General features: G+C 44.1%; 1 protein-coding gene and 1 long non-coding RNA gene across 2 annotated transcripts in view; one reads left to right on the top strand and one right to left on the bottom strand.

The window, feature by feature from the left end:
• FAM149A (family with sequence similarity 149 member A) overlaps positions 1 to 13,247 on the bottom strand; it is a 39,428-nt gene extending 26,181 nt beyond the window's left edge. Inside the window, exon 1 of the mRNA XM_024562709.4 lies at positions 12,311 to 13,247. Coding sequence (XP_024418477.2) covers positions 12,311 to 12,924 — 614 coding nt within the window. The 5' untranslated portion in view covers positions 12,925 to 13,247. The remainder of the gene's footprint in view (positions 1 to 12,310) is intronic.
• Positions 13,248 to 13,423: 176 nt separating this feature from the next.
• LOC139440511 (uncharacterized) lies at positions 13,424 to 17,895 on the top strand. Its single transcript, XR_011650740.1, has 2 exons — positions 13,424 to 13,949; positions 14,279 to 17,895. It is a non-coding gene; the product is annotated as an uncharacterized lncRNA (long non-coding RNA).
• The last annotated feature ends 1,253 nt before the right edge of the window (positions 17,896 to 19,148 follow it).

Here is a 19,148-nt window from a genome sequence, read left to right as displayed (position 1 = left end):
CTTCCTGCCCTCTGCCCACCCCCAACTCTCCCAGGCCCTCGTCTCCGGAAAAGCACTCGACTCTTCCTTCCCACTGCCCGAGGCCAGACTTCATAATCCAGAGATTTTAGTCTTGCCCGGAGGCACCCGCCCGCCCCACCACCCTCTCTAGGCCAACAGTGAGCTTGGGTCTGGCCTTCCCACTCCTTCCCCGGGGCTGTTTGGGTGGAAGAGTCTGTCCAGACAGGCCTTTGCTGTTCTTAGTTCTTTTAAATAGAATTGCTGAGACCTGGTACATGCAAGATGCTATTCTGATTACCAAGAACTCCAGGTCTAATTATGCACGAGGTTTGTTTTCTTTTTTATCTCGTCCCTCCATCCTCAGATAGAAGGTTTGTCTCCTGCAGTCCACCTTCAGACTGCACAAACCAGAGAGCACACCTGGGTTTTGCTTTAATAATATGTGCTCGTTTCCATCTTGGAGTCACCGGTTAAGCAGGGCCACAGTCACTGGGCTCTGGGTTGTGAGACTGCAGAATGACCAGGCCACCGTTTTCATAACTCAAAGAAATAGCAGTGACGTTGGCTGAGGTGAAACACACTTTTAAAGCAGGGTGTAAAAGGGTGGACACTGCCCTTTAGCATGCTTTCCCCCCATTAAAAGATTTTTTTTTAATTTTTAAAGATTTTATTCATTTTTAGAGAGGGGAAGGGAGAAGAGAGGAAGAAAAACACCAGTGTGTGGTTGCTTCTCATGCGCCCCCTACTGGGGACCTGGCCCACAACCCAAGCATGTGTCCTGAATGGGAATCAAACCAGCAACCCTTAGGTTCGCAGGCAGGCGCTCAATCCCCTGAGCCACACCAGCCAGTGCCCGTTAAAAGATTTTTAATAATTGCAACTAATCAAAGGGATGCTGGCGCACTTTCCGGCCTGCCCTCCAAAGCCTTTCTCCTTTGAGATCCGCACAGCTACAAAGAAGTGTGCCCGTTCCTCCTCAGCACCTTGCACCTAAGAGGCAAACCTGCCTGCTCCATTTAGTAGTGAAAAACCCTGCTTCTTTGTTTGGAATCTCCTGCAAGTGACAACCCTAAGGTGAGAAGAAACCACAGGCTCTTTGGAATCCAAACAGGCTCCAGTTGTCTTGGTTAGGATCCACTTCTGCTCTTTAGCTTCTTCTGAGCTTTTGGCTCTGCCTTCTGGGCTCTTGCTTCCACCCTCTGAGTCCAACTCATGAGTTCGACCTGGTCCAGGTTTGCAGCTGAGCTGCCGTCAGCCTGCTGCCTCGCAGAGAAGGTCGGGAGGGGAGCAACCACAGTCCGGGTCCTCCTGTCCACGCTGGCAACCTCCACCACTCCACCACCATTCTCCTCTACGTGGTTTGGGCTTTCCTTTGGCTCTTATCAGAGTTCACTCCATTAGTCACCACACTGATCTTTCCTCAGAAATGTATTTTATTTAATCCAATGCTTCTAAAATATTATCATTTCAACATGTAGTCAGTATACAACCTTATTGAGATATTTTAAATTACCGCAGATTTTAGAATTACCAAGTCTGCAATCATGCAAGCTAATTTCTTAAAACAAATCTATCCTTATCTACCTATCTACCCATTTCTCTCTGCATATGTAAACCTACAAGTAGGGATAAAGATGTTGCTATAGATAAAGCTATGGACATAGATATACCCTATTGGTTCTAGTTCTCTGGAGAACCCTAATACACTGGAATAACTAAGTTAGTTCATAATAAAGCAAGCAACTTTCCTGTAAATTTATAACTTTTATAAAATAAAAAACCTATTTCAAAATGCATTAAATTCCCCTACACATTTAAATATATTTTACAAGTTAGTAACTACTTTCCAAGAAGACCAATAAAACATTATCACATGTAGTTATTTTCATGTGATTAGTATAGTAATCTTAGAAAGTGCTATGCAAAGTATGAAGTTCACAGCTTATATGAAATCATAGAAAAATATAGAGATAATATGTTATTTAACATAAACCTTTAAAAAGTATTACCTAGGAGGTAAAATTTATAAGGATGTTATTGTTGAATGATTATAAGAAATTCCAATAGTTATATCTTACAAATAATAACAGAAATTTGCTTTACATAAATTTTTTTTCTGAGAATATCTTATGTAAAGCTAAACAGCTAAGTACTTGTCTCACTTTGGATTAACACATTTCAATGCATTACTGCCAAAGAGCCACTAGATGGTACTCTTTTCCACCTTTTGCCACTCCGACTAACATGCCAGACGGATTTTAACATACAGGGTTTTTTGCAAAACTTAGGATGTAGTGAACGTTCACTCCAGTGCAGATGCACAACCCTGTTTAGATCAGAAATCACTTTTGCAGCGAGCACTGTGTAGCGCGCAGAGCCAACAGAAAGTGTCCTGATGCCCGCGCACCTCCAAGGAGCATTTTCACTCCGGCAGGCGGATGGGGTCCGCCTACCACCCTCACTTCTCAACCTCACAACCTGAAGGTGGATTTTTTTTCTTTTGGTACAGAAAAGCAACATTAAGTGAATTACCAAGGATAAACAGTTTTCTCTAGATTTGCCCAGTCTGACTTTAAAAGCTTCCCCTTTTGAAGATTCATCTCAGACCTAATTTGCAGACTTCTGTTTAAGTTCCTGTTTCGTAAGATCTTCAATGGACATCTGTTATAAATAGAGCAAATGTGTTCTATCACAATGTTCAGAAGCATTTCTTTAATACTTGCCACACCCCAGGCTGTTTTAAATACTTGATACACATGTCAGTGTATTTAAGCTTCGCGATAATTCTTTGAAGGGGGAATACTCTTAGTGGCATTCTGCAGATTCGTAAACTGAGGCACAGGTAAGTTGTTGGTGTGGCAGAGCCACGTTCCAGCCTAGGTCGTTCATGACGAAGCTAACTCCACACCTCTGTGCGGGGCGACCCCTTCGAAAGCCCCCTGTGTATAATACCAAGAAGCTAAAGCTCACCTTATTTAGCAAAAAATAAAAAATCATTTTAAAATTTAGAGGAATGCTGTATCCAAAAAGAGACAGCAGAAGGAAAACATATTAGACCTATAGTCCTAAGTAATCTTCAAAGTGAGTGCTGAAATCTATCAAGGACAATAATTATTAGGTGAGATCATATGAAGCTACTAGAAGTATACTGTGTTGAGCCAGAGAAGCAGAAATTTTATGTTTCAATATTATACATTGGAGAAATGTGTTCAATAACATTCATTAACATCTAATATTTTTCTTTCTTTTAAGCATTTACTCTATGATACAGTGAAAGAACAAACACTCCAAAAACTGGTTTATGAATATTTTTATTTTATTTTTTAAATTGTTGTTTAAATATCACAGATATTGCCTTATCCCTGCTCCCCCCCTTTGCCCGCCTCTACCCAGTCCCACCTCCCTCCCCCTCTGGCCGGCACCACACTGCTGCCTGAGTCTATGTGTTACGCACCTGTGTTTCTTGGCTAATCCCTTTATCCAGTCCCCCCACCACTCTCCTCTAACAACTGCCAGTCTGTTCCATGTGTTGATGCCTCTATTTCTATTTTGCTCATCAGTTTATTTTGTTCACTAGATTCCATACATGAGTGAGATCATGTGGTATTTGTCTTTTTCTGACCGGCTTGTTCCACTTCACGTAATAATCTCCAAGTCCATTCATTCTATCACAGAAGGTAAGATTCCCTTTGGTACAGCCACCTAGAAATCAAAATGTAAATGTACCACAGCTTTCTGACCCGCTCATGTGCTAATGGGCACTTGACCCAGTTCCAGATCTTGGCTATTGTAAATAATGCTGCTATGAACACAGGGGGGCATATATTCCTCCTGATCGGTCTTTCGGGATTCTTAGGACGTATTCCCCGCAGTGGGATTGCTGGGTCAAAAGGCAATTCCATTTTTAGTTTTTTTGAGGAAACTCCATACTGTTTTAATAAAGAATTCATCAGGCTTTCAAAGTGAAAACATCCTCCTAAATATATTCTATAAAGAGTTCAATTTCCCAAACTGCAACATCAATATAGGCAAATCCCCTCCCCCCAAAAGTGCTTTTTAACATTTGATTTCAATTATTCTTTTAATTAGTAGAGCATAGGAAGACTTTGTAATAATTGCTAGATCACTGTTATAAGTCTCAGTTCCATATGATGGGTTAAAAAATTTACTAGGTCTGCTATTATAAAAGCTACACCGGCATTGTTTTCACTAAAATTTACATCCATACATTTATAGTCAACATTGCTGTATTCTTGCACTTAAACTGTCTTTGATGAAAATATAAAGTTGTTGCTTACAGCTTACGTTCAGAGGGGATGACATTTGCCTCTACAGGAGACAGGGCAGGGAATCTAGCCACCTAAACCACCCTAATGCAATCAGGGATTGAGAAGATTTAACTCTGGGGCTGAGTCTGCGGTAGACTGGCATTTTCCCATCTCCTCCTAACTCCTGTGTGGTTTCTGTTTATTGTCTTGCTTTCTTAGTTACACTCAGGTGGTGGTTGGTCTCAAGCTATCCAGTCTGCCATTGGTGGAAATAGAACTAAGGAAAACTTTGTGGTGAAGTATTGCACCATGTGTATGTTAATCACCATTCACCTCCCAAGCAAATCTTTAGTAAAATATATGTCCCCTCAGCCTGAGACAAAAACAGGTTTCCAGCAGGTACAGGTATGTGGGCTAGAAGTGGACATGGAATATGTGTGGGTGCACACACACGATGCTCAACTCAAAGTGTTTTAAAATGTTAGCTCACTAGTTCGGACCACAAACTGTGAAAATGGAATTTATGCTGAGCAAGTTCAGCTACCGTCACTGCTTTGCATGAAGAGGTTTCATAACAAAAGCAAAGTGATTGTCACTTACATATTTGCCATCACATAATTCTTTGCCATCTCATTGTTAGGAATTGAAGTTAATGATTATTTAAAAATTGTCACTTCAGTGAATCTTTAAAACAAATCTCATTAGATTTTTCTTAGATCATCCAAACCATAGCATTCATGTTAAAAATCAACAAGCAAGAAAGATACAAATTGTTAAATGTTATGTGAAAGAAATGTACTCATCAGGTGAACATACATATAAGGACCTGGCACAGATTACAGTTGTCAATATTTAATTCTAAGGCATCTCTAGAAGAGAAGGGAAACATCTAATTAAGAAAATACTAATGTGTAGGTACGTTCCTTCCCCCTGCAAGCGCCGTGTCTAAGTCCTGCTCCATTTATGCTAGGAAGACCAGTTCACTCATTACTGCCTTACTAGAATGAGTAAGATACTTGATCTGCTATGAAATATACACAAAATGATTTATAATTCATGTATACAATAAACTAAAGTTGGCAAAACTAATGTTTTATTTTAAAGAAGCTGAATGCCAAAGGGCATTTGTTATCTGTACTTCAAAATGGATAAAGCAAAGCTTTAAATTTGGTCTTATCAGTATTAATAGGAATAGTATTCTAAGGAAGTTACTTTTAGGTTATTTATTAACATGATTTTTATTTTTTGAAATTTATTTTTATTGGAAAGAGTATAATTTCTTAGAGTAGGTTTGTTACAGGAAAAAAAACCCAACTACCTTAGAAGTAGATTTTAACTTTTGTTACCATCTTAGATAATTTGTTTAAAAAGAAACAACGAAACACTCGGTTACACATATTGCGGATGATACACATTGACTGCCTGGATTTGATTCTCACATTTTCCACACATGAGCCATGTGAAATCCGACAAATTCCTTCCTTTCTGAGCCTCGACCCCTCCATCTGTGGAATGACAATAACATTCTTACCTCGTAGGTTTGTTTAGGGGACTCCTAATAACGCCTTTAGATGCGTGTGGCCTGGTAACTCGTAGATGTGGAAACACCAGCCCTTATTTAAATGCTAAGGACCTCAGATTTGTGCAACAGCGCACAGCTGAGCGATGCTCTCGTCAGTCAGTGAAACACAAGGACAAAAATGTCAAATCGAGAAAGTAGAACCACAGTCTGACTGAGGTAGGCCTTTTCTAGAAACTACTATCCTCTGCTTCTTTAAAGTATACTTCCTATACTAGAGTGAAAGTTCCCTAGGAATTATTTTTATGCGTTAATTTGGCAATGAGCTTACTGATTTTTAGGGGAAGGGTTCATTTTTTTTTATTAGACCCTTATTTCAACACATGAATGGCTTCTAATACTTCAGTGTTTACTGTCAGGAATTTGCATTAAATGTTCAGTTTTAAAATAAATCCCTGATTTAATCTTACATGCATCTGGTGACATTTTCTGAAAGAATATTATTAGTATCAAAGGTCAGATGTAAATTGTGAGCTCCTAGGGTGGGATTTGGCTTTGTCCTCGTTACTAGCATTGTAATAAGCTTAGGATGACGACGACCCTGAGAGGAATATATGAGTACATGTGCATAGGAGGGGAACACCTTAGTTCAGCCTAGCCATAATAGTCTGTTTATTAAACGCCAGTAGGGAAGTCTTACTTGGCTGTCTTCTTGTCATTGCCAAAGACCATCAACGTTTTACCAAGTTCATAACTAGACATTAAATCAGTTCAAAGGCTTCACTTAATTTCTATGTTTTCTTAAATAGGGTGTCTTCATTGACCATATCGTCCTCTCAGAACTAAACAGGCAACTTTGAATTTTTCAATACATATTTAATGAATAGTATTTATCCATTTATTTAATGAAAAGCACATAGCATTTAATGAATTATGTCCTACTCAATATATGTTGATATTATATTGATACCTACTATTCCTAAGACCATAAAATGTTCAGGAATTTTTTTGCTACAAAGCAACATTGTTGCCTTGGATTGTAAGATTTTCATATCCAAAGAGATCTGGCTGTCCGCCAATGAAACAAACATCTACGCTGCACTGGTGAGGGAAAAAGAGTACTCTCTGCACGTGAAAGATGCGTGGTAGACTATTTCTAAATGCTAACTGACATGTTTCCCCAGTGTTTCCATCGTCCTTTCTCCCTTCCCGCACTGAGTAATCCGAGGCTTTTTTCCCCCTGCTTACTGCTTCAGAAGACAGAGAATGCAATAGGTTTTTCCCCCTTATGTTTTTGAAGCCTAAGCTTACAAGATTGGTATGAATTTTTAACAAAGACAAAGATTCAGGAGGAAACAGATATGTAGGGGGTTCTCTCCAACCTTCAGAAGGGAACTGGATTCCCTGGAATAGGGAGATGTTCTGGGCTCAGATGTGCCTCTGGGAAAGGAAGTCTCAGCAATGTTAGGGAACAGCGATGTGTGACTTGGGGGAGTGGGGTGGGGAGCACACTACAAACCAAACCAGCCCATCAGGGACACTGTGCCCTGTGGGACGGCCAGGAGTTGACTTGATCTGCACCATTGCCCAGTAACAGGCCTCCTGCAGAAAGCAACATCTTTTCTCATTCCCCTGGGCATTCAGCTCTGGGCAGTTCCCACAGCATGAGCTCTAGGACCCTGTGGGCCAGAGGCACAGAGGACCTTGGGTGAGCAGGAGACTGAGGTGGAGGCTGGCCTAAGATGGGACTGTGAGGAACCTGGGCGCTGACCCTCCCAGAGCGTGGGTAAGGTGATAGGATCCCAGAGGGAAAAGGAAGGCTGAGCGGTGTGGATTGGCAAACTGCCTGAAGTCCTGTGAGTGATCAGGTTGTTACGAGAGCAGCAGACTGATCCCAGGGCTCCTGCCTGAACCACAGACCAAAAGGAGCGAGACCCCTGATTCCAGGGCCTGTGGATGGTGTGTGAGACGGGGGCTATATACCAGGAGGACGGGAAGAGATTATTATGGACATTTCAGTGGGTCCAGCCCAGCAAGGACAGAGGTTATCAGAGAACAAGCGAGCTCTTCCCCACCCCCAAATGTCCGGGTCCCAGGCTGATGCTGATGCCCAAGATAAAGATGGGAAAATGCCCACAAACACAAACTGTGCAAACACAAAGTCCCAGCAAAAGGCGTTACCAACTTTGGGAAGACTCCAAGACAATGGAACCACAAGGCCCAAGACAACAGTTATTCTCCAAGAAAGATTTAAATCGCCTCTACATTTTCAGGAGATTAGGGACCCATAAAACTGGCTTATATGAAAAAGAAGAGATTTTCCTTCACTGTTATTAAATACCTTTTCTGGGCATGTGTTGCCGTAACTGCTGCCAGGCTGACAAAGAGCTTATAGGCTCAAATGGATGGAAGTGTTATATAAGTCACAGGACCACCAGGTAGAAATGGGCAAGAGCTACAGGAAGCAGGAGTCGTGCATGATTTGTGACGCCATCGATGATTCTGCCTTGTCTCTGAAAATTAACCGTTCGCTCCCAGGGTGGCAAGCACATTTCTTCTAGGTGTTACGCCCCGATCAGTGGCAATGCTAATTAAAGCAAGCTTTATCTACGGTGACTTGTGCAGGGAACACCATGGAAGGTTGCAGCGTCCTGTCATTTGTCCTCCCAAATAACTGAACTCAAAGATGCTGTGTATTGTAGTCACATGATGAATGTAAATAATTATTTTTGTCACTCTTTTCTTCACCTGCAATGTGTGCATTTTTAAAAATGAAACACACTCTCAAATTTCATTTCTGTGCTGAGAAGTATATAATAATCACAGAAAACATTTTATCAGCATTTCTCTATGTGTTAGGCACTGAAAATATTATTTCAATTAAGTTTTGGAATATCTCCATGAGAGAAGTATTATTATCATTTCCATTTTATCATGGGGGAAATTCTACACTTTGCAAAACTCAATAACTTGCCTAAAACTACAATCTAGCAAATGGTTTGAGACTGGAATCCAGCTCCTGTGAATCCTGGGTCCATAGGCATCGCTCCCAATTTAGGCTGCCCCGGTAAAGAATGAATCGAGAGACAAGACTCTGCATTCGCTGTATCGCCAGCCAAGTAAACAAGCCCTGCAGGCTGCTACTGCAGTATTTCTACATCTACGTGACTTTAACAACATTACTCAATCACTCAAAGTAGCAATGATTATATGACCCCAGCAATAACTTACAAAAGATGTAAGTAATACTTCCTGACCACATGAAGTTTACCATCTACCAACATTTTCACAGAGCAATTTCTATCTACCAACCAACCTTATCTACTGTTAGAAATTCTTCAATTTCCAGAACAAACAGAGAATAAAACCTTCTGCAAGATGCTAATTGTCTAGTTCAAACCAGAAGTGCAAGCAGAGGTAGCAAACAGGGATGGATGAGACGGGAAAGTCAATGTCGACCAGGTATAAAGTATAAATGCGATGCACAGGCAGGTGAAGGTGAAGGTGAAGGTGAAAGCCCTGGATCACGTGTCAGGGCGTGGGAGAGGGAGTTAAAGAAGGGAGCCCAGCACCCTCTAACTCTGGTTTAGGTGCAGCAGCCGGTGGGCCCTGTGGAAAGGTGGGGCAAACCCTTTGCCAGGGCCATTCCTTTATCCAACCCATGGGTCAGAGATCAAAACCCACGCTGCTATTAGAGCACCTTAGAGACAAAGAAAAAAAAAAAGATTGAATTGAACATTTTCATACTTCCCCCAAATTAATTTCACTATTTTTAGTTCTAAAAAAGGCCAAGTATATCATAATCAGGTCAAATGTAAAACGCATGGGCTTTCTTCACTCATGCATGAAATAGGAATGAGGGTCTTCTTTTGCAGCTGAGTGTGGGTAATGTTTCTCAGGGATTTGTCTACATTTGTTTACTTGTATCCACATCCCTTTTACCTACTCTTTTTTCTTCCTACTCCTATTTTGTTTTTCATTTAAGTATAGTTGGTATCCTGTATTAGTTATATTACTTTCAGGAGTACAACATAGTGATTTGACATTTTAAACCAGGGGTGTCCCACCCGAGGCCCGAGGTGGCTATGAATGTGTCCCAACACAAAATTGCAAATTTACTTAAAACATTATGAGGTATTTTTTGTGATTACGTGTCACAATGTATTTGATGTGTGGCCCAAGACAACTCTTCTTCTTCCTGTGTGGCCCAGAGATGCCAAAAGTCTGGGCACCCCTGTTAAACCTTACAATGTGGATCTCCCCTCTAAATTCTAGTGACCATCTGTCGCCCCGCAAGCTTATCGCGATATTATTGACTGTATTCCCTTTCTCCCCCACCCCCCATCTCTCCCTCTGGCAACCGTTTGTTCTCTGTTTCTATGAGTCTGTTTTTGCTTTGTTTTGTCTGTTCACTTTTTTTTTACATGCCATGCATAAGTAAAACCATACAGTATTTGTCTTTCTCTGACTTACTTCACTTAGCATAATACCCCTAGGTTCATCCATAACCCTCAAGTTTATATGGAAGCACAGAAGACCACAAATAGCCAAAGCAACCTTGAGACAAAAGAATAAAGTCGGAGGTGTCATGCTCCTACCCCTACTTTACGCGCCCCCCCCCCCCCGCCCCCGCTCCATGCCTCTGGGTTTTAGACTGGCAGGTGAGCTGGCAGTTGTATGATTTAAATTGATTGATGAATGATGTTTGTGTAGTCAATGTTACAAATAGCCAGCCCAGACACCCAAGAGGGAAGAAATATAGTTCAAGATGCAAGAGGCCTGTCGCACTAAAGGAAAAATCACCTCCATATTTTCTTCCCTTCCCCGTTGTAAACGTTATCATTAAAGAAGGAAGGAGGCTATTTGTTCATGTAAATTTAAAAGAAAACAAACCACTGGTGTGCTGACAGGGCTGTCTGATGTCCTGCAGAGAGTACAAATTCATTGCCAGCAAGATCTCTGAATGCATAGATCTGTGCATATTCTTTCTCATAGCAATTATCTAGAACTCAACATCTGCACTTTTAGTTAAATCAATTTATTTGCTAATGCAAAGTAGTCACTTCTGCCAGCAATGCAATGGTATACACAAAGTATCTATTAAAAAGGTGCGGACAATGAGACACGGGCTAAGATGCTCAAGAATAGAAAACGACACCAGTTGTTTTACTGGCCACGCCAACGTGTATCGGGGCCTGTTTGTAAAAAGCAAAAGCCTAGAGTTTAAGGTCACTGTGTGGATCTGTTTGCTCATAAAACATTAATTGTATGAATGTTAAGGAGGCGTAGCCGATAACAAAGGTCTAATTCCTTATGCGTACATATCCTAGCCACTTATCCACATGCCACTGATTTTCCTGAAGAACAAAACACCGGTTGATCCATGCATTTCATACTGCAACATTTTAAATGAAAAGAAACAACTTATTTAACTGCTTACTTTAGCGCTGGGATGAATGTCAGGCAGTTTTGTAAAAATGTAATTATTTAAATTGTGAACAGATTAGAATCCTTCTAAATGCAAAAGTTCTCCCATTAATTTATTTTTGGTGGGACAGGGGTTGGGAAGGGTAGCTTCTGTACCAGCAGGCCTGACTATTCTTCTTCACTAGGTTATAAGGCAAAATCTGCGTTCAGGAAATCCGCATTCTGGTCTGCCTTTAAGCACTTTACTATTCTTTCGTAAGATTCAGAAGGCCAAACATGTTTGCACCCACTTAACTGCTCGTTAAAAAAAAACAAAATTCACCTCCATTCTAAAATGCACACTTTATAAGAAGAATGTTTTCAACACTGTTCAGGGCAGTGAAAGGCTGTGTGTGTGTGTGTGTGAGAGAGAGAGAGAGAGAGAGAGAGTGCATTGAGGGAAATGTTGTCTAATTTTTAGTGGAAAAATGGTCAGTGTTTCCAGAACACCTCCAGGCACTTGGCAATAACTCCATGGTGTGCATCAGATGTGTCCGGAGCATTAGGAATGCCATGGGTGTCCGATGATGTTATATATATGCAAATTAACTAGACGTTGCACAAAGAAAACCCGCCCCACTGAGGATAAGAATTGGGGCTGATCCTTGAAAAGTAGGAAGGCACCATTTCTTAAAATCGCACTGCCCACCTACGAGCTCGGTTACCCTGCACCTCCACCGTACTCTGCATCCCAGAAAGGGACGCGAAGGCTCCTTTCCAGGTGCTGGAGAAAACCAGACTGCCCGACGATCTGCCGAGGCTCAGCCAGAGGAGACAAAATTCGGCCCTCCTCGCCTGGAGCCCTGCTTCATTTCCACTCCTGCTCCGCTGAGGAACAGCGGAGGATTGTGTCGAAGGAAAGCTGGGTAAAAGCCTGCCACAGCGTGTTTGAAAAGGACAGAAAGGCACAAAATGAGGAGCCAGGAAATAGGCGAGGAGGGTGCCCCAGGACTCGCAAAGAGCGGGGTGTTCTGAAGGGCGCCTGGCAGGTGGGCATTGCAGGCGGGGCAGAGATCTCAAGGAAAGACAGACGGGCCTGGGCTCTGCCGCTACTCACGTGTCTCCGCCCTCCTCCGAGTCGCTGTCCGAGGCCCACTCCTCACCAATGTCTGGCAGGGTGAAGAAGAGGGCCTTGGGGCCAGGCCCAGGGGGCATCCAAGCGCTGGCTTCTCGGTCTCCGGGGCCAGGCTGGCGGGAGTTCCGGGGGCTCAAGGCTGAACTGCTGCTGCCGATGGACGGCAGTGTGGTCCATACCCCGCCAGGAGAGCCGGGGGGCGGCCGCGCCACCGCCACCAGGTGAGCAGGGGAGCCTGCGGCGCTGCAGCCACCACCGGAGGGGGCCAAGGGCCGGGCCTGGACTTTGGTTGCTCTCGGGCTACTGGGCAGTGAGAAGGGGGTCCCTACTGCTTCTGTTACGCAGCTCGTGACTGAGACCCTGGGGTAGGAGGCGGTGAGCCGAGGATGGAGCGCGGCTGGCGCGCCCCGCGAGGTGGAGGGTGAGTTGGGAGCCAGAGCGGGGAGGAGGGTCAGGGTGGGGGCCTCCAGCACGGAGGTGACAGCACCTTCCGTGCGGCTGGAGGAGGCAACAGGCGAGGGAACCCCGGGGGGCGCCATCGAGGTCTTGAAGATTTTGGCAAAAAGAGACCCAAGGTCCAACACAGTGACCTTCATGTCCCAGCCTTGGAAATGCTGTCCCTGCTGCTGCTGCTGCAACCTCAAGGCCACGGGGAGCCGGGCTTCGGGGCTCCATCCACTGCAGCTTGCAGGGATCCGGGGGAGGCGGCCCCAGGCGGTGGTGGGGGTCCTGGGGACCCGGTACTCCGCGGATCCCTGGGCGTCTCTGGTGCGCACCCCACGCAGAGGGACGCCTGGGGGCGCTCAGCCCCGCACCACTGGTGACCGATCTCCCAATGCCCAGGTGTTCCGCTGGACGCTGAGGCTAGGGGGCAGGGGCGGCCACCTCTGCACGGAGCAGACCCTCTGTCCTGGTGCTGCGAGACCCCGGAGAGCCACGGCGCTGCCAGCGCCAGCGGGCTGAGGGTGGGGACTGGGGCCTCCGCCCGCAGAGATACCCCGACGGGGCCTCCGGGACGCCCTAGCGGTTGCTAAGCTAAACATAAACCCTGCTTAGCTCACTGCTAATTGGGCCCCGAGTGCAGCCTGAGGCTGTGTCCACAGTAGATACCTGGCTCCCCTCCTTGATTCCTGCCTTAAAGGAACACTGTCCAATTTCTCCATCACCCTTAAAGCTCTGGGCTGAGGGTGAGGAACTTGAACAGAGCCCTGGGAAAGATAACCTTGTTTCCAAAAGATCTGGAACTTAACTTGTCTGACAATACCAAATGTGCCAAGGTCAGGGAGATGTCTAGCTCTCTGACAGAAGGGAAGGTTGGTTAAAACGCACGCTCGCACACCGTGTATTCAGGTGAGGGGACTTAAAACAGCAGTGCCCTCTCCTCCCACTTCAGGGCCACGTTCCAAATGATCACTAAAGATGCCATAGGGGAACGCCGGCTGGTGCCTCAGGGAAGAACTTGGAAATAATATTGGGCTCTGACAGCTAAGTAGTAACATCCATGCAATGCATGTGTTTAAACACCTACCGGAGTGGACCACGAGATTTAACAACAAAAACGTCTGAGAACTCAAACTCTAATCAAACGGATGAGATATAAACTAAAAGGCAGATATGAGAGGTAAGAGCTTCTTATTAAGTGAAATGTATGTTATTTCGCTGAATCGAAAGAATTAGAGTAAAAGATAGAGTGTAGGAGGGTGATGGCCCACGGAGTGTGGGGTCGACTGTGAGCGAGATTAAAGAACAAGGTATCGGCGGGTGTACCCGGTACTGTTGAGGAGATGTACCTCTGACCTGGGGCAGGGAAAGGAGATGAACGGGCCTGGCAGTGAATGAATCGCCTGGCATTCACGAGGGTGTGCATTGGTCTTTTGGCAAGTTCTCCAACTGGATTCTGAGCCACAGCAAATTTCCGTTAGTAATGCCAAGTTTTGTATTCCCTTGTAGAGAGCTAGCCAATCTTCTACCTGTGACATCCACTTTCTGTCAGGATCCTTTTTCTGAATCCAAGTACCATGAACGAACAGGTCCCCAGAACCCTTCTACCTGGAGATAGTGCTGAGCCACTGAGATGTAAAAGAAGGGATGTTCTCTTCCCACGGCCAGAAATAATCAGCCTTCTGCCACAGCTCAGTGTCAGGTGAGTGCCCCAGCGAACAAGTACCCCATTGGCCACAGCCAGAGCAGTGGGCGTTAAACCTGTGGAAAGAACCGCCATGTGCTTAAGAGACATGAGAAGCAACACTGATGGGGGCCTTCATCCAGGGCCTGGGATGCTGGAAGAGGGAAGAGCATGCAGTCATCAGCAGGCAGAGCGCCAGGGAAGAATCACACAGCAAAGAATCCAAACGAGGGAGTAGGAGGGGTTAAGTAACAGACATCGGAGAGCACAGAGGCAGAGGTCTCAGGGCCCCAGCAGGGAAGCTGTGCCAGCTTCCTCATGATGCAGGGGCACCAGAACGGTCCACACATCTCCTATTCTCATCCTTCCTCTTTTGTAACCACTCACCAGGTGGCCGTGGAGGTGAGTGCGGTCCATGGGAACACTGGCCTATTTTCCTACAGCACTCATTCAAGACTGCAGTGCTGCACCCTAAAGACTGCGTATTTCAGAGGGAACTTGCTTCTGGTTCCTAGAATAATTAAATCCTCAGTATGGTAGGTCACTCTCAATGCAAGTAGAATCATTTCTAAGCTATGCATTTTTAGTGTTTAGACTGCAAATCATCTCATTGACGCTGGCCCCTTACAGCTGACCAGCCTCTCAGGACGTAGCCGCACTAAGCTGACTCATAAAATACAGAAGCATGAATCCCCCAACTCTATTGTGTTAACTAATAATGACACAACCACAGAGTTGTCCTCTGCTCTTTCCCTCTGAGAGGAAAACCTGCTGAGACCAAATTAAGCTGGAAGGTTGTTAGGTGAGCATAGAATCCAGCAAGGGCAGCGTGTCACGTGACTCATGCGTAGGGGACATTCACAATAACACAACCTTGCATGAACTGTGGGGCACTCACCTACCTGGCTTCTGCTCTTCAGCTTTAGACACTTCTACGCTTCCACTACCAACCACTTCTGTTCTGTGCACATGCTATTCTTTATATGGCAACTGCTAATAAAGCTACAGAGAATATGCAAACTCTTCTGGATCCTGAAAACATTCTATCTCTAAGGTGTGCCCGCATGTCCCTTACCTGTTACGGACTGAATTGTGTCCCTCAAAAATATATGTTAAAGTCTTAACCCCCAGTGCTTGGGAATGTGACCTTATTTGGAAACAGGGCCTTTGTAGATGCCATCAAGTTAAGACAAGGTCATTAAGAGGGGCCCTGGTCCAATACAACTGCCATACTCTTAAGAAGAGAGGAATTTGAACACCACCACACAGGGAAAACCCCAGATGTGACAGAGGCAGAGGGAAAACCCCAGATGTGACAGAGGCAGAGACGGGAGCGATGCAGCTGCAGGACAAGGGCCACCACCAGAAGCTAGGAGGAGGCAAGGAAGATTCTCGCTGAGGTTTTAGAGAGAGCATGGTCCTGCGGCCATCCGACATCAGACTTCTGGTTTCCAGCCCTGCGACAGAATACATTTCTGTTGTTTTAGGCCACCCGATCTGTAGCACTTTGTTATGGCACCGTAGGAAACTCATACACTAGTGGGGTTTTAGTTAATGGCTGGGGTGCTTCATAATTATGGTATCTTGCTGGTACATTTATGAAATCTTCAGTGGGTGCATTTTCTGTAAAAAGCTGGCTATAAATTAATATGATAATCATAGTTGTTTCAAAGCTACAGGAAAAATGACAGGACTCTTAAAAAAGAAAGTGGAAGAAGTATTGTTGTTGGTTCAGGTGGTGAATGGAGCATTCTGCCCAGCCAGCCTTGTGAAGGTGGCACAATGAATGAATGATCGATCCTTTTGTTCAAAGGTCCTTTGAAAACGGCCTTTAATTGCAAACATGATAAACAATTCTCAGCAAGATGTTAGGTCTTTTATAGCTATTGTTCGTCCATCAACAGTCTTTCAGGGAGACGGCAGATGCTACCAGGCTTCTCTGTTAATTACCAGTATGTGGCATTCTTACAACTGGAGCCTGAGCCCCGGCTGACTACTCTATGGGTCTGGCTGGGTCAGAATCAGGAAATGAAAGTAAATGCAGTAGATCATTGTCTCTGACTGTGACAGTGTGAGTTTCAGATAGACTTTGTTAGAAATGTCAAAGCAGTGTTTTTGTGTGAAAAAATTCTTCTGGTTATATCGGTTAATAAACAATTCAAAGAATCGAATTTCTGATGTATGCAAGAATGCTTGGCTACATCACTGAGAAAGTATCAGGAAGTTGCTATGAAGAAATGGTATGTTTTGGAAACCTGGAAGCTAAAATAAACAATCTGAGTAATTAATCGGTTTAAGAACTGAAATTGCCTCTCTTAACATGAACACCAAGGCCAGAACCTATAAAGAACAATACTGTCAAATTTGATTATAAACACGTAAACCTTCTGGACAATGAAATGCACTTGTCGGGTGAACAAATGTTTACTAAGCGCCACAGGGGAGATAGCAGTGTGGTGGATTGTGGAGCTGGATTCTTCAAGTTCATGTTGTCGCTGCCACTGACCCCCACCCAGGCGTCTGTCTGTCCCTTCAGGGCCCCTGTCTCCAATAATGGAACTTGGGGAGAGTCACATGAATTAACACCTGCTTGGTAACAGGAACAGAGCCTCACATGGGGTAAGCTCTCCCTAGACGTTCATTTTTATTACATGTGGATCCAGGCTACATTGAAAAACCCGAAAAAAAAGATCTTGAAGGAAATTATAGTTTCATTTATGTCCAAGTTTATTTGTTTTTGTGCAATTTGGATCTTTTTTAATTAAGTTTGTCCTATTTGTTTTCAATGATAAACGCACAAAAGAAAACAAAGCATACCAAAGCCTCGAAAGCCTCAAGCAAGTTTCTTGATGTGTGATTAAGGGCTGTGGATTCTACCATGGGAAAAACACAAGAACACATTTAAACTGGTCAGAGAGCTGCTCTGGAAGACAGAAATTATTGACAGACCATGAGCGAATCTACTGGGTGTGGCAGCAGAAACCGTGCGGTGGAAACAGCAGAGACCAGCCCCATGAGGCTTTGCAGGTGCTCTCGGCTGCAAGGAGCCGAGAGTTTCAAGCACTCACAGTCCCGGGAGCATCTGAGACCCTTAAACAGCTCACAGCAGGAAGCCCTCAGTCAGCTGGTTCTGGGACCTGATGCCCTCAGACACTCGAAATCTTCCTCTCTTGTTTGTTTGCTCACTGGTAGGGTGTCATGCCTTGTTTCCAGGTGGTCCCAAAATGGTGCCCTGAGCCCCAACTGTCTTCCCCTCAAATAACTACATTCAAGGCAAGAAGAAAGGACAGCTCACTCTCTCATTTTCCCTCTCATTAAGGAACATAATACTTTCCAGAAGCTTCTCATTGGCTAGAACTAAATTAAAAGTCCTTCCCTAAACTAATGATCAGCAAAAGGGAAATAAGAGTCATCATGCTTTTTAATTACAGTACCTCTCTTAGTGGTCGAGAAAAACATGTTACCATTTGGACAAAACCAGGGCTCTATCAATCAAGAAAGAAGAAGAGACGGGCACATTTGTTGGGTATAGTAATGGCTACAATGAATAGTCTGACTATTGGTTATTGTCAAATTAAAAGGGCAGCTTCCAGTTAACTGCTCGCATCGTATGCTATGGATACAAACCCATGAGCTGAGCATTTCCTCACCTTTTTAAGTGCTATCACTGAAGAGGTAGTAATAGGCCTTCTCAGACTCGACCTCTTTGCATTTGCAAATGACATATCACAGTCAGTGTCAATATCACATCACGTAGATCACTACACAGTCTGGTAGTTTTAAATAGACTCTGGAGTCAGGCTACGTAGTTTCAAATCATGACCCCGATAAATGGCAGAGATGTGACACTGGGCCAGGTAAGCATCCATGTGCTTCAGTCTCCTAATCTTTGAAATGAAGACAATAATTGTACCTTACGTGGTTGTGGGGACTTAAAGAATTAATACATTAAAAAACTTAAAACTTTGCCTGACACAAAGTAAATGCTCTATTAGGTGTTAATAACAATAGAAACCATGACTGAAAATTTGGCAAGTGTTCATAAAGACGCTTCTCCATGCTTTTCAGTTTTTGGTTAGAAAATGTGCAATTTCTTTAATGGTGTAGCTTTCCACAGCTAGGGAAACTGTGTCACAGTGGAGACATCAATGGCTTCCTAGGCAAGCCAGCTTGGACTTGAACTTTGCACATATTTGCTGCTTGACCTCACACAAGTCACTTGGTTCTGATGGGGCTCAGTCCTCCCATCTGCAATATCCTTTTCCATAAAACTGTTCTGAACACTAAATGACATAATGCATAAAGTAGGTAGTAGTTTATAAATGGTTGCTGAAACAGTTCACTAGCAAATTTGTCAAGGTAATGGAGGCACGTTGGCGAAAAGATTGTGGTCAGTTCAAAAGTCCACTGAATGTGAGTGAGTCCAGTTAAATGTTTCTCAGAGTGACATCTACAGATTCCCCTCTAGCAGAGTCATCTGGGATGATGGTGAAAATGCAGAACTCTGAACCAAACTATGTGACTCAGAGTTTGGGAAGGTCTTTCCCAGGATCTGCATTTTTTAGCAAGTTACCCAGGTGAGTGTTCAGCTTGCAAAAGTTTTATACCTGTTTGTCTGCTTCTTAATATACATGGACCCGTGTCAGCCCAGCGTCTGTTCATTTGTCCAGCCTTTATCCCAGACAAGATTACTTT

Source organism: Desmodus rotundus, chromosome 13 (assembly GCF_022682495.2).
Source record: "Desmodus rotundus isolate HL8 chromosome 13, HLdesRot8A.1, whole genome shotgun sequence".
Lineage (NCBI taxonomy): Eukaryota > Metazoa > Chordata > Mammalia > Chiroptera > Phyllostomidae > Desmodus > Desmodus rotundus.
This window is presented reverse-complemented; position numbering and strand designations above follow the sequence as displayed.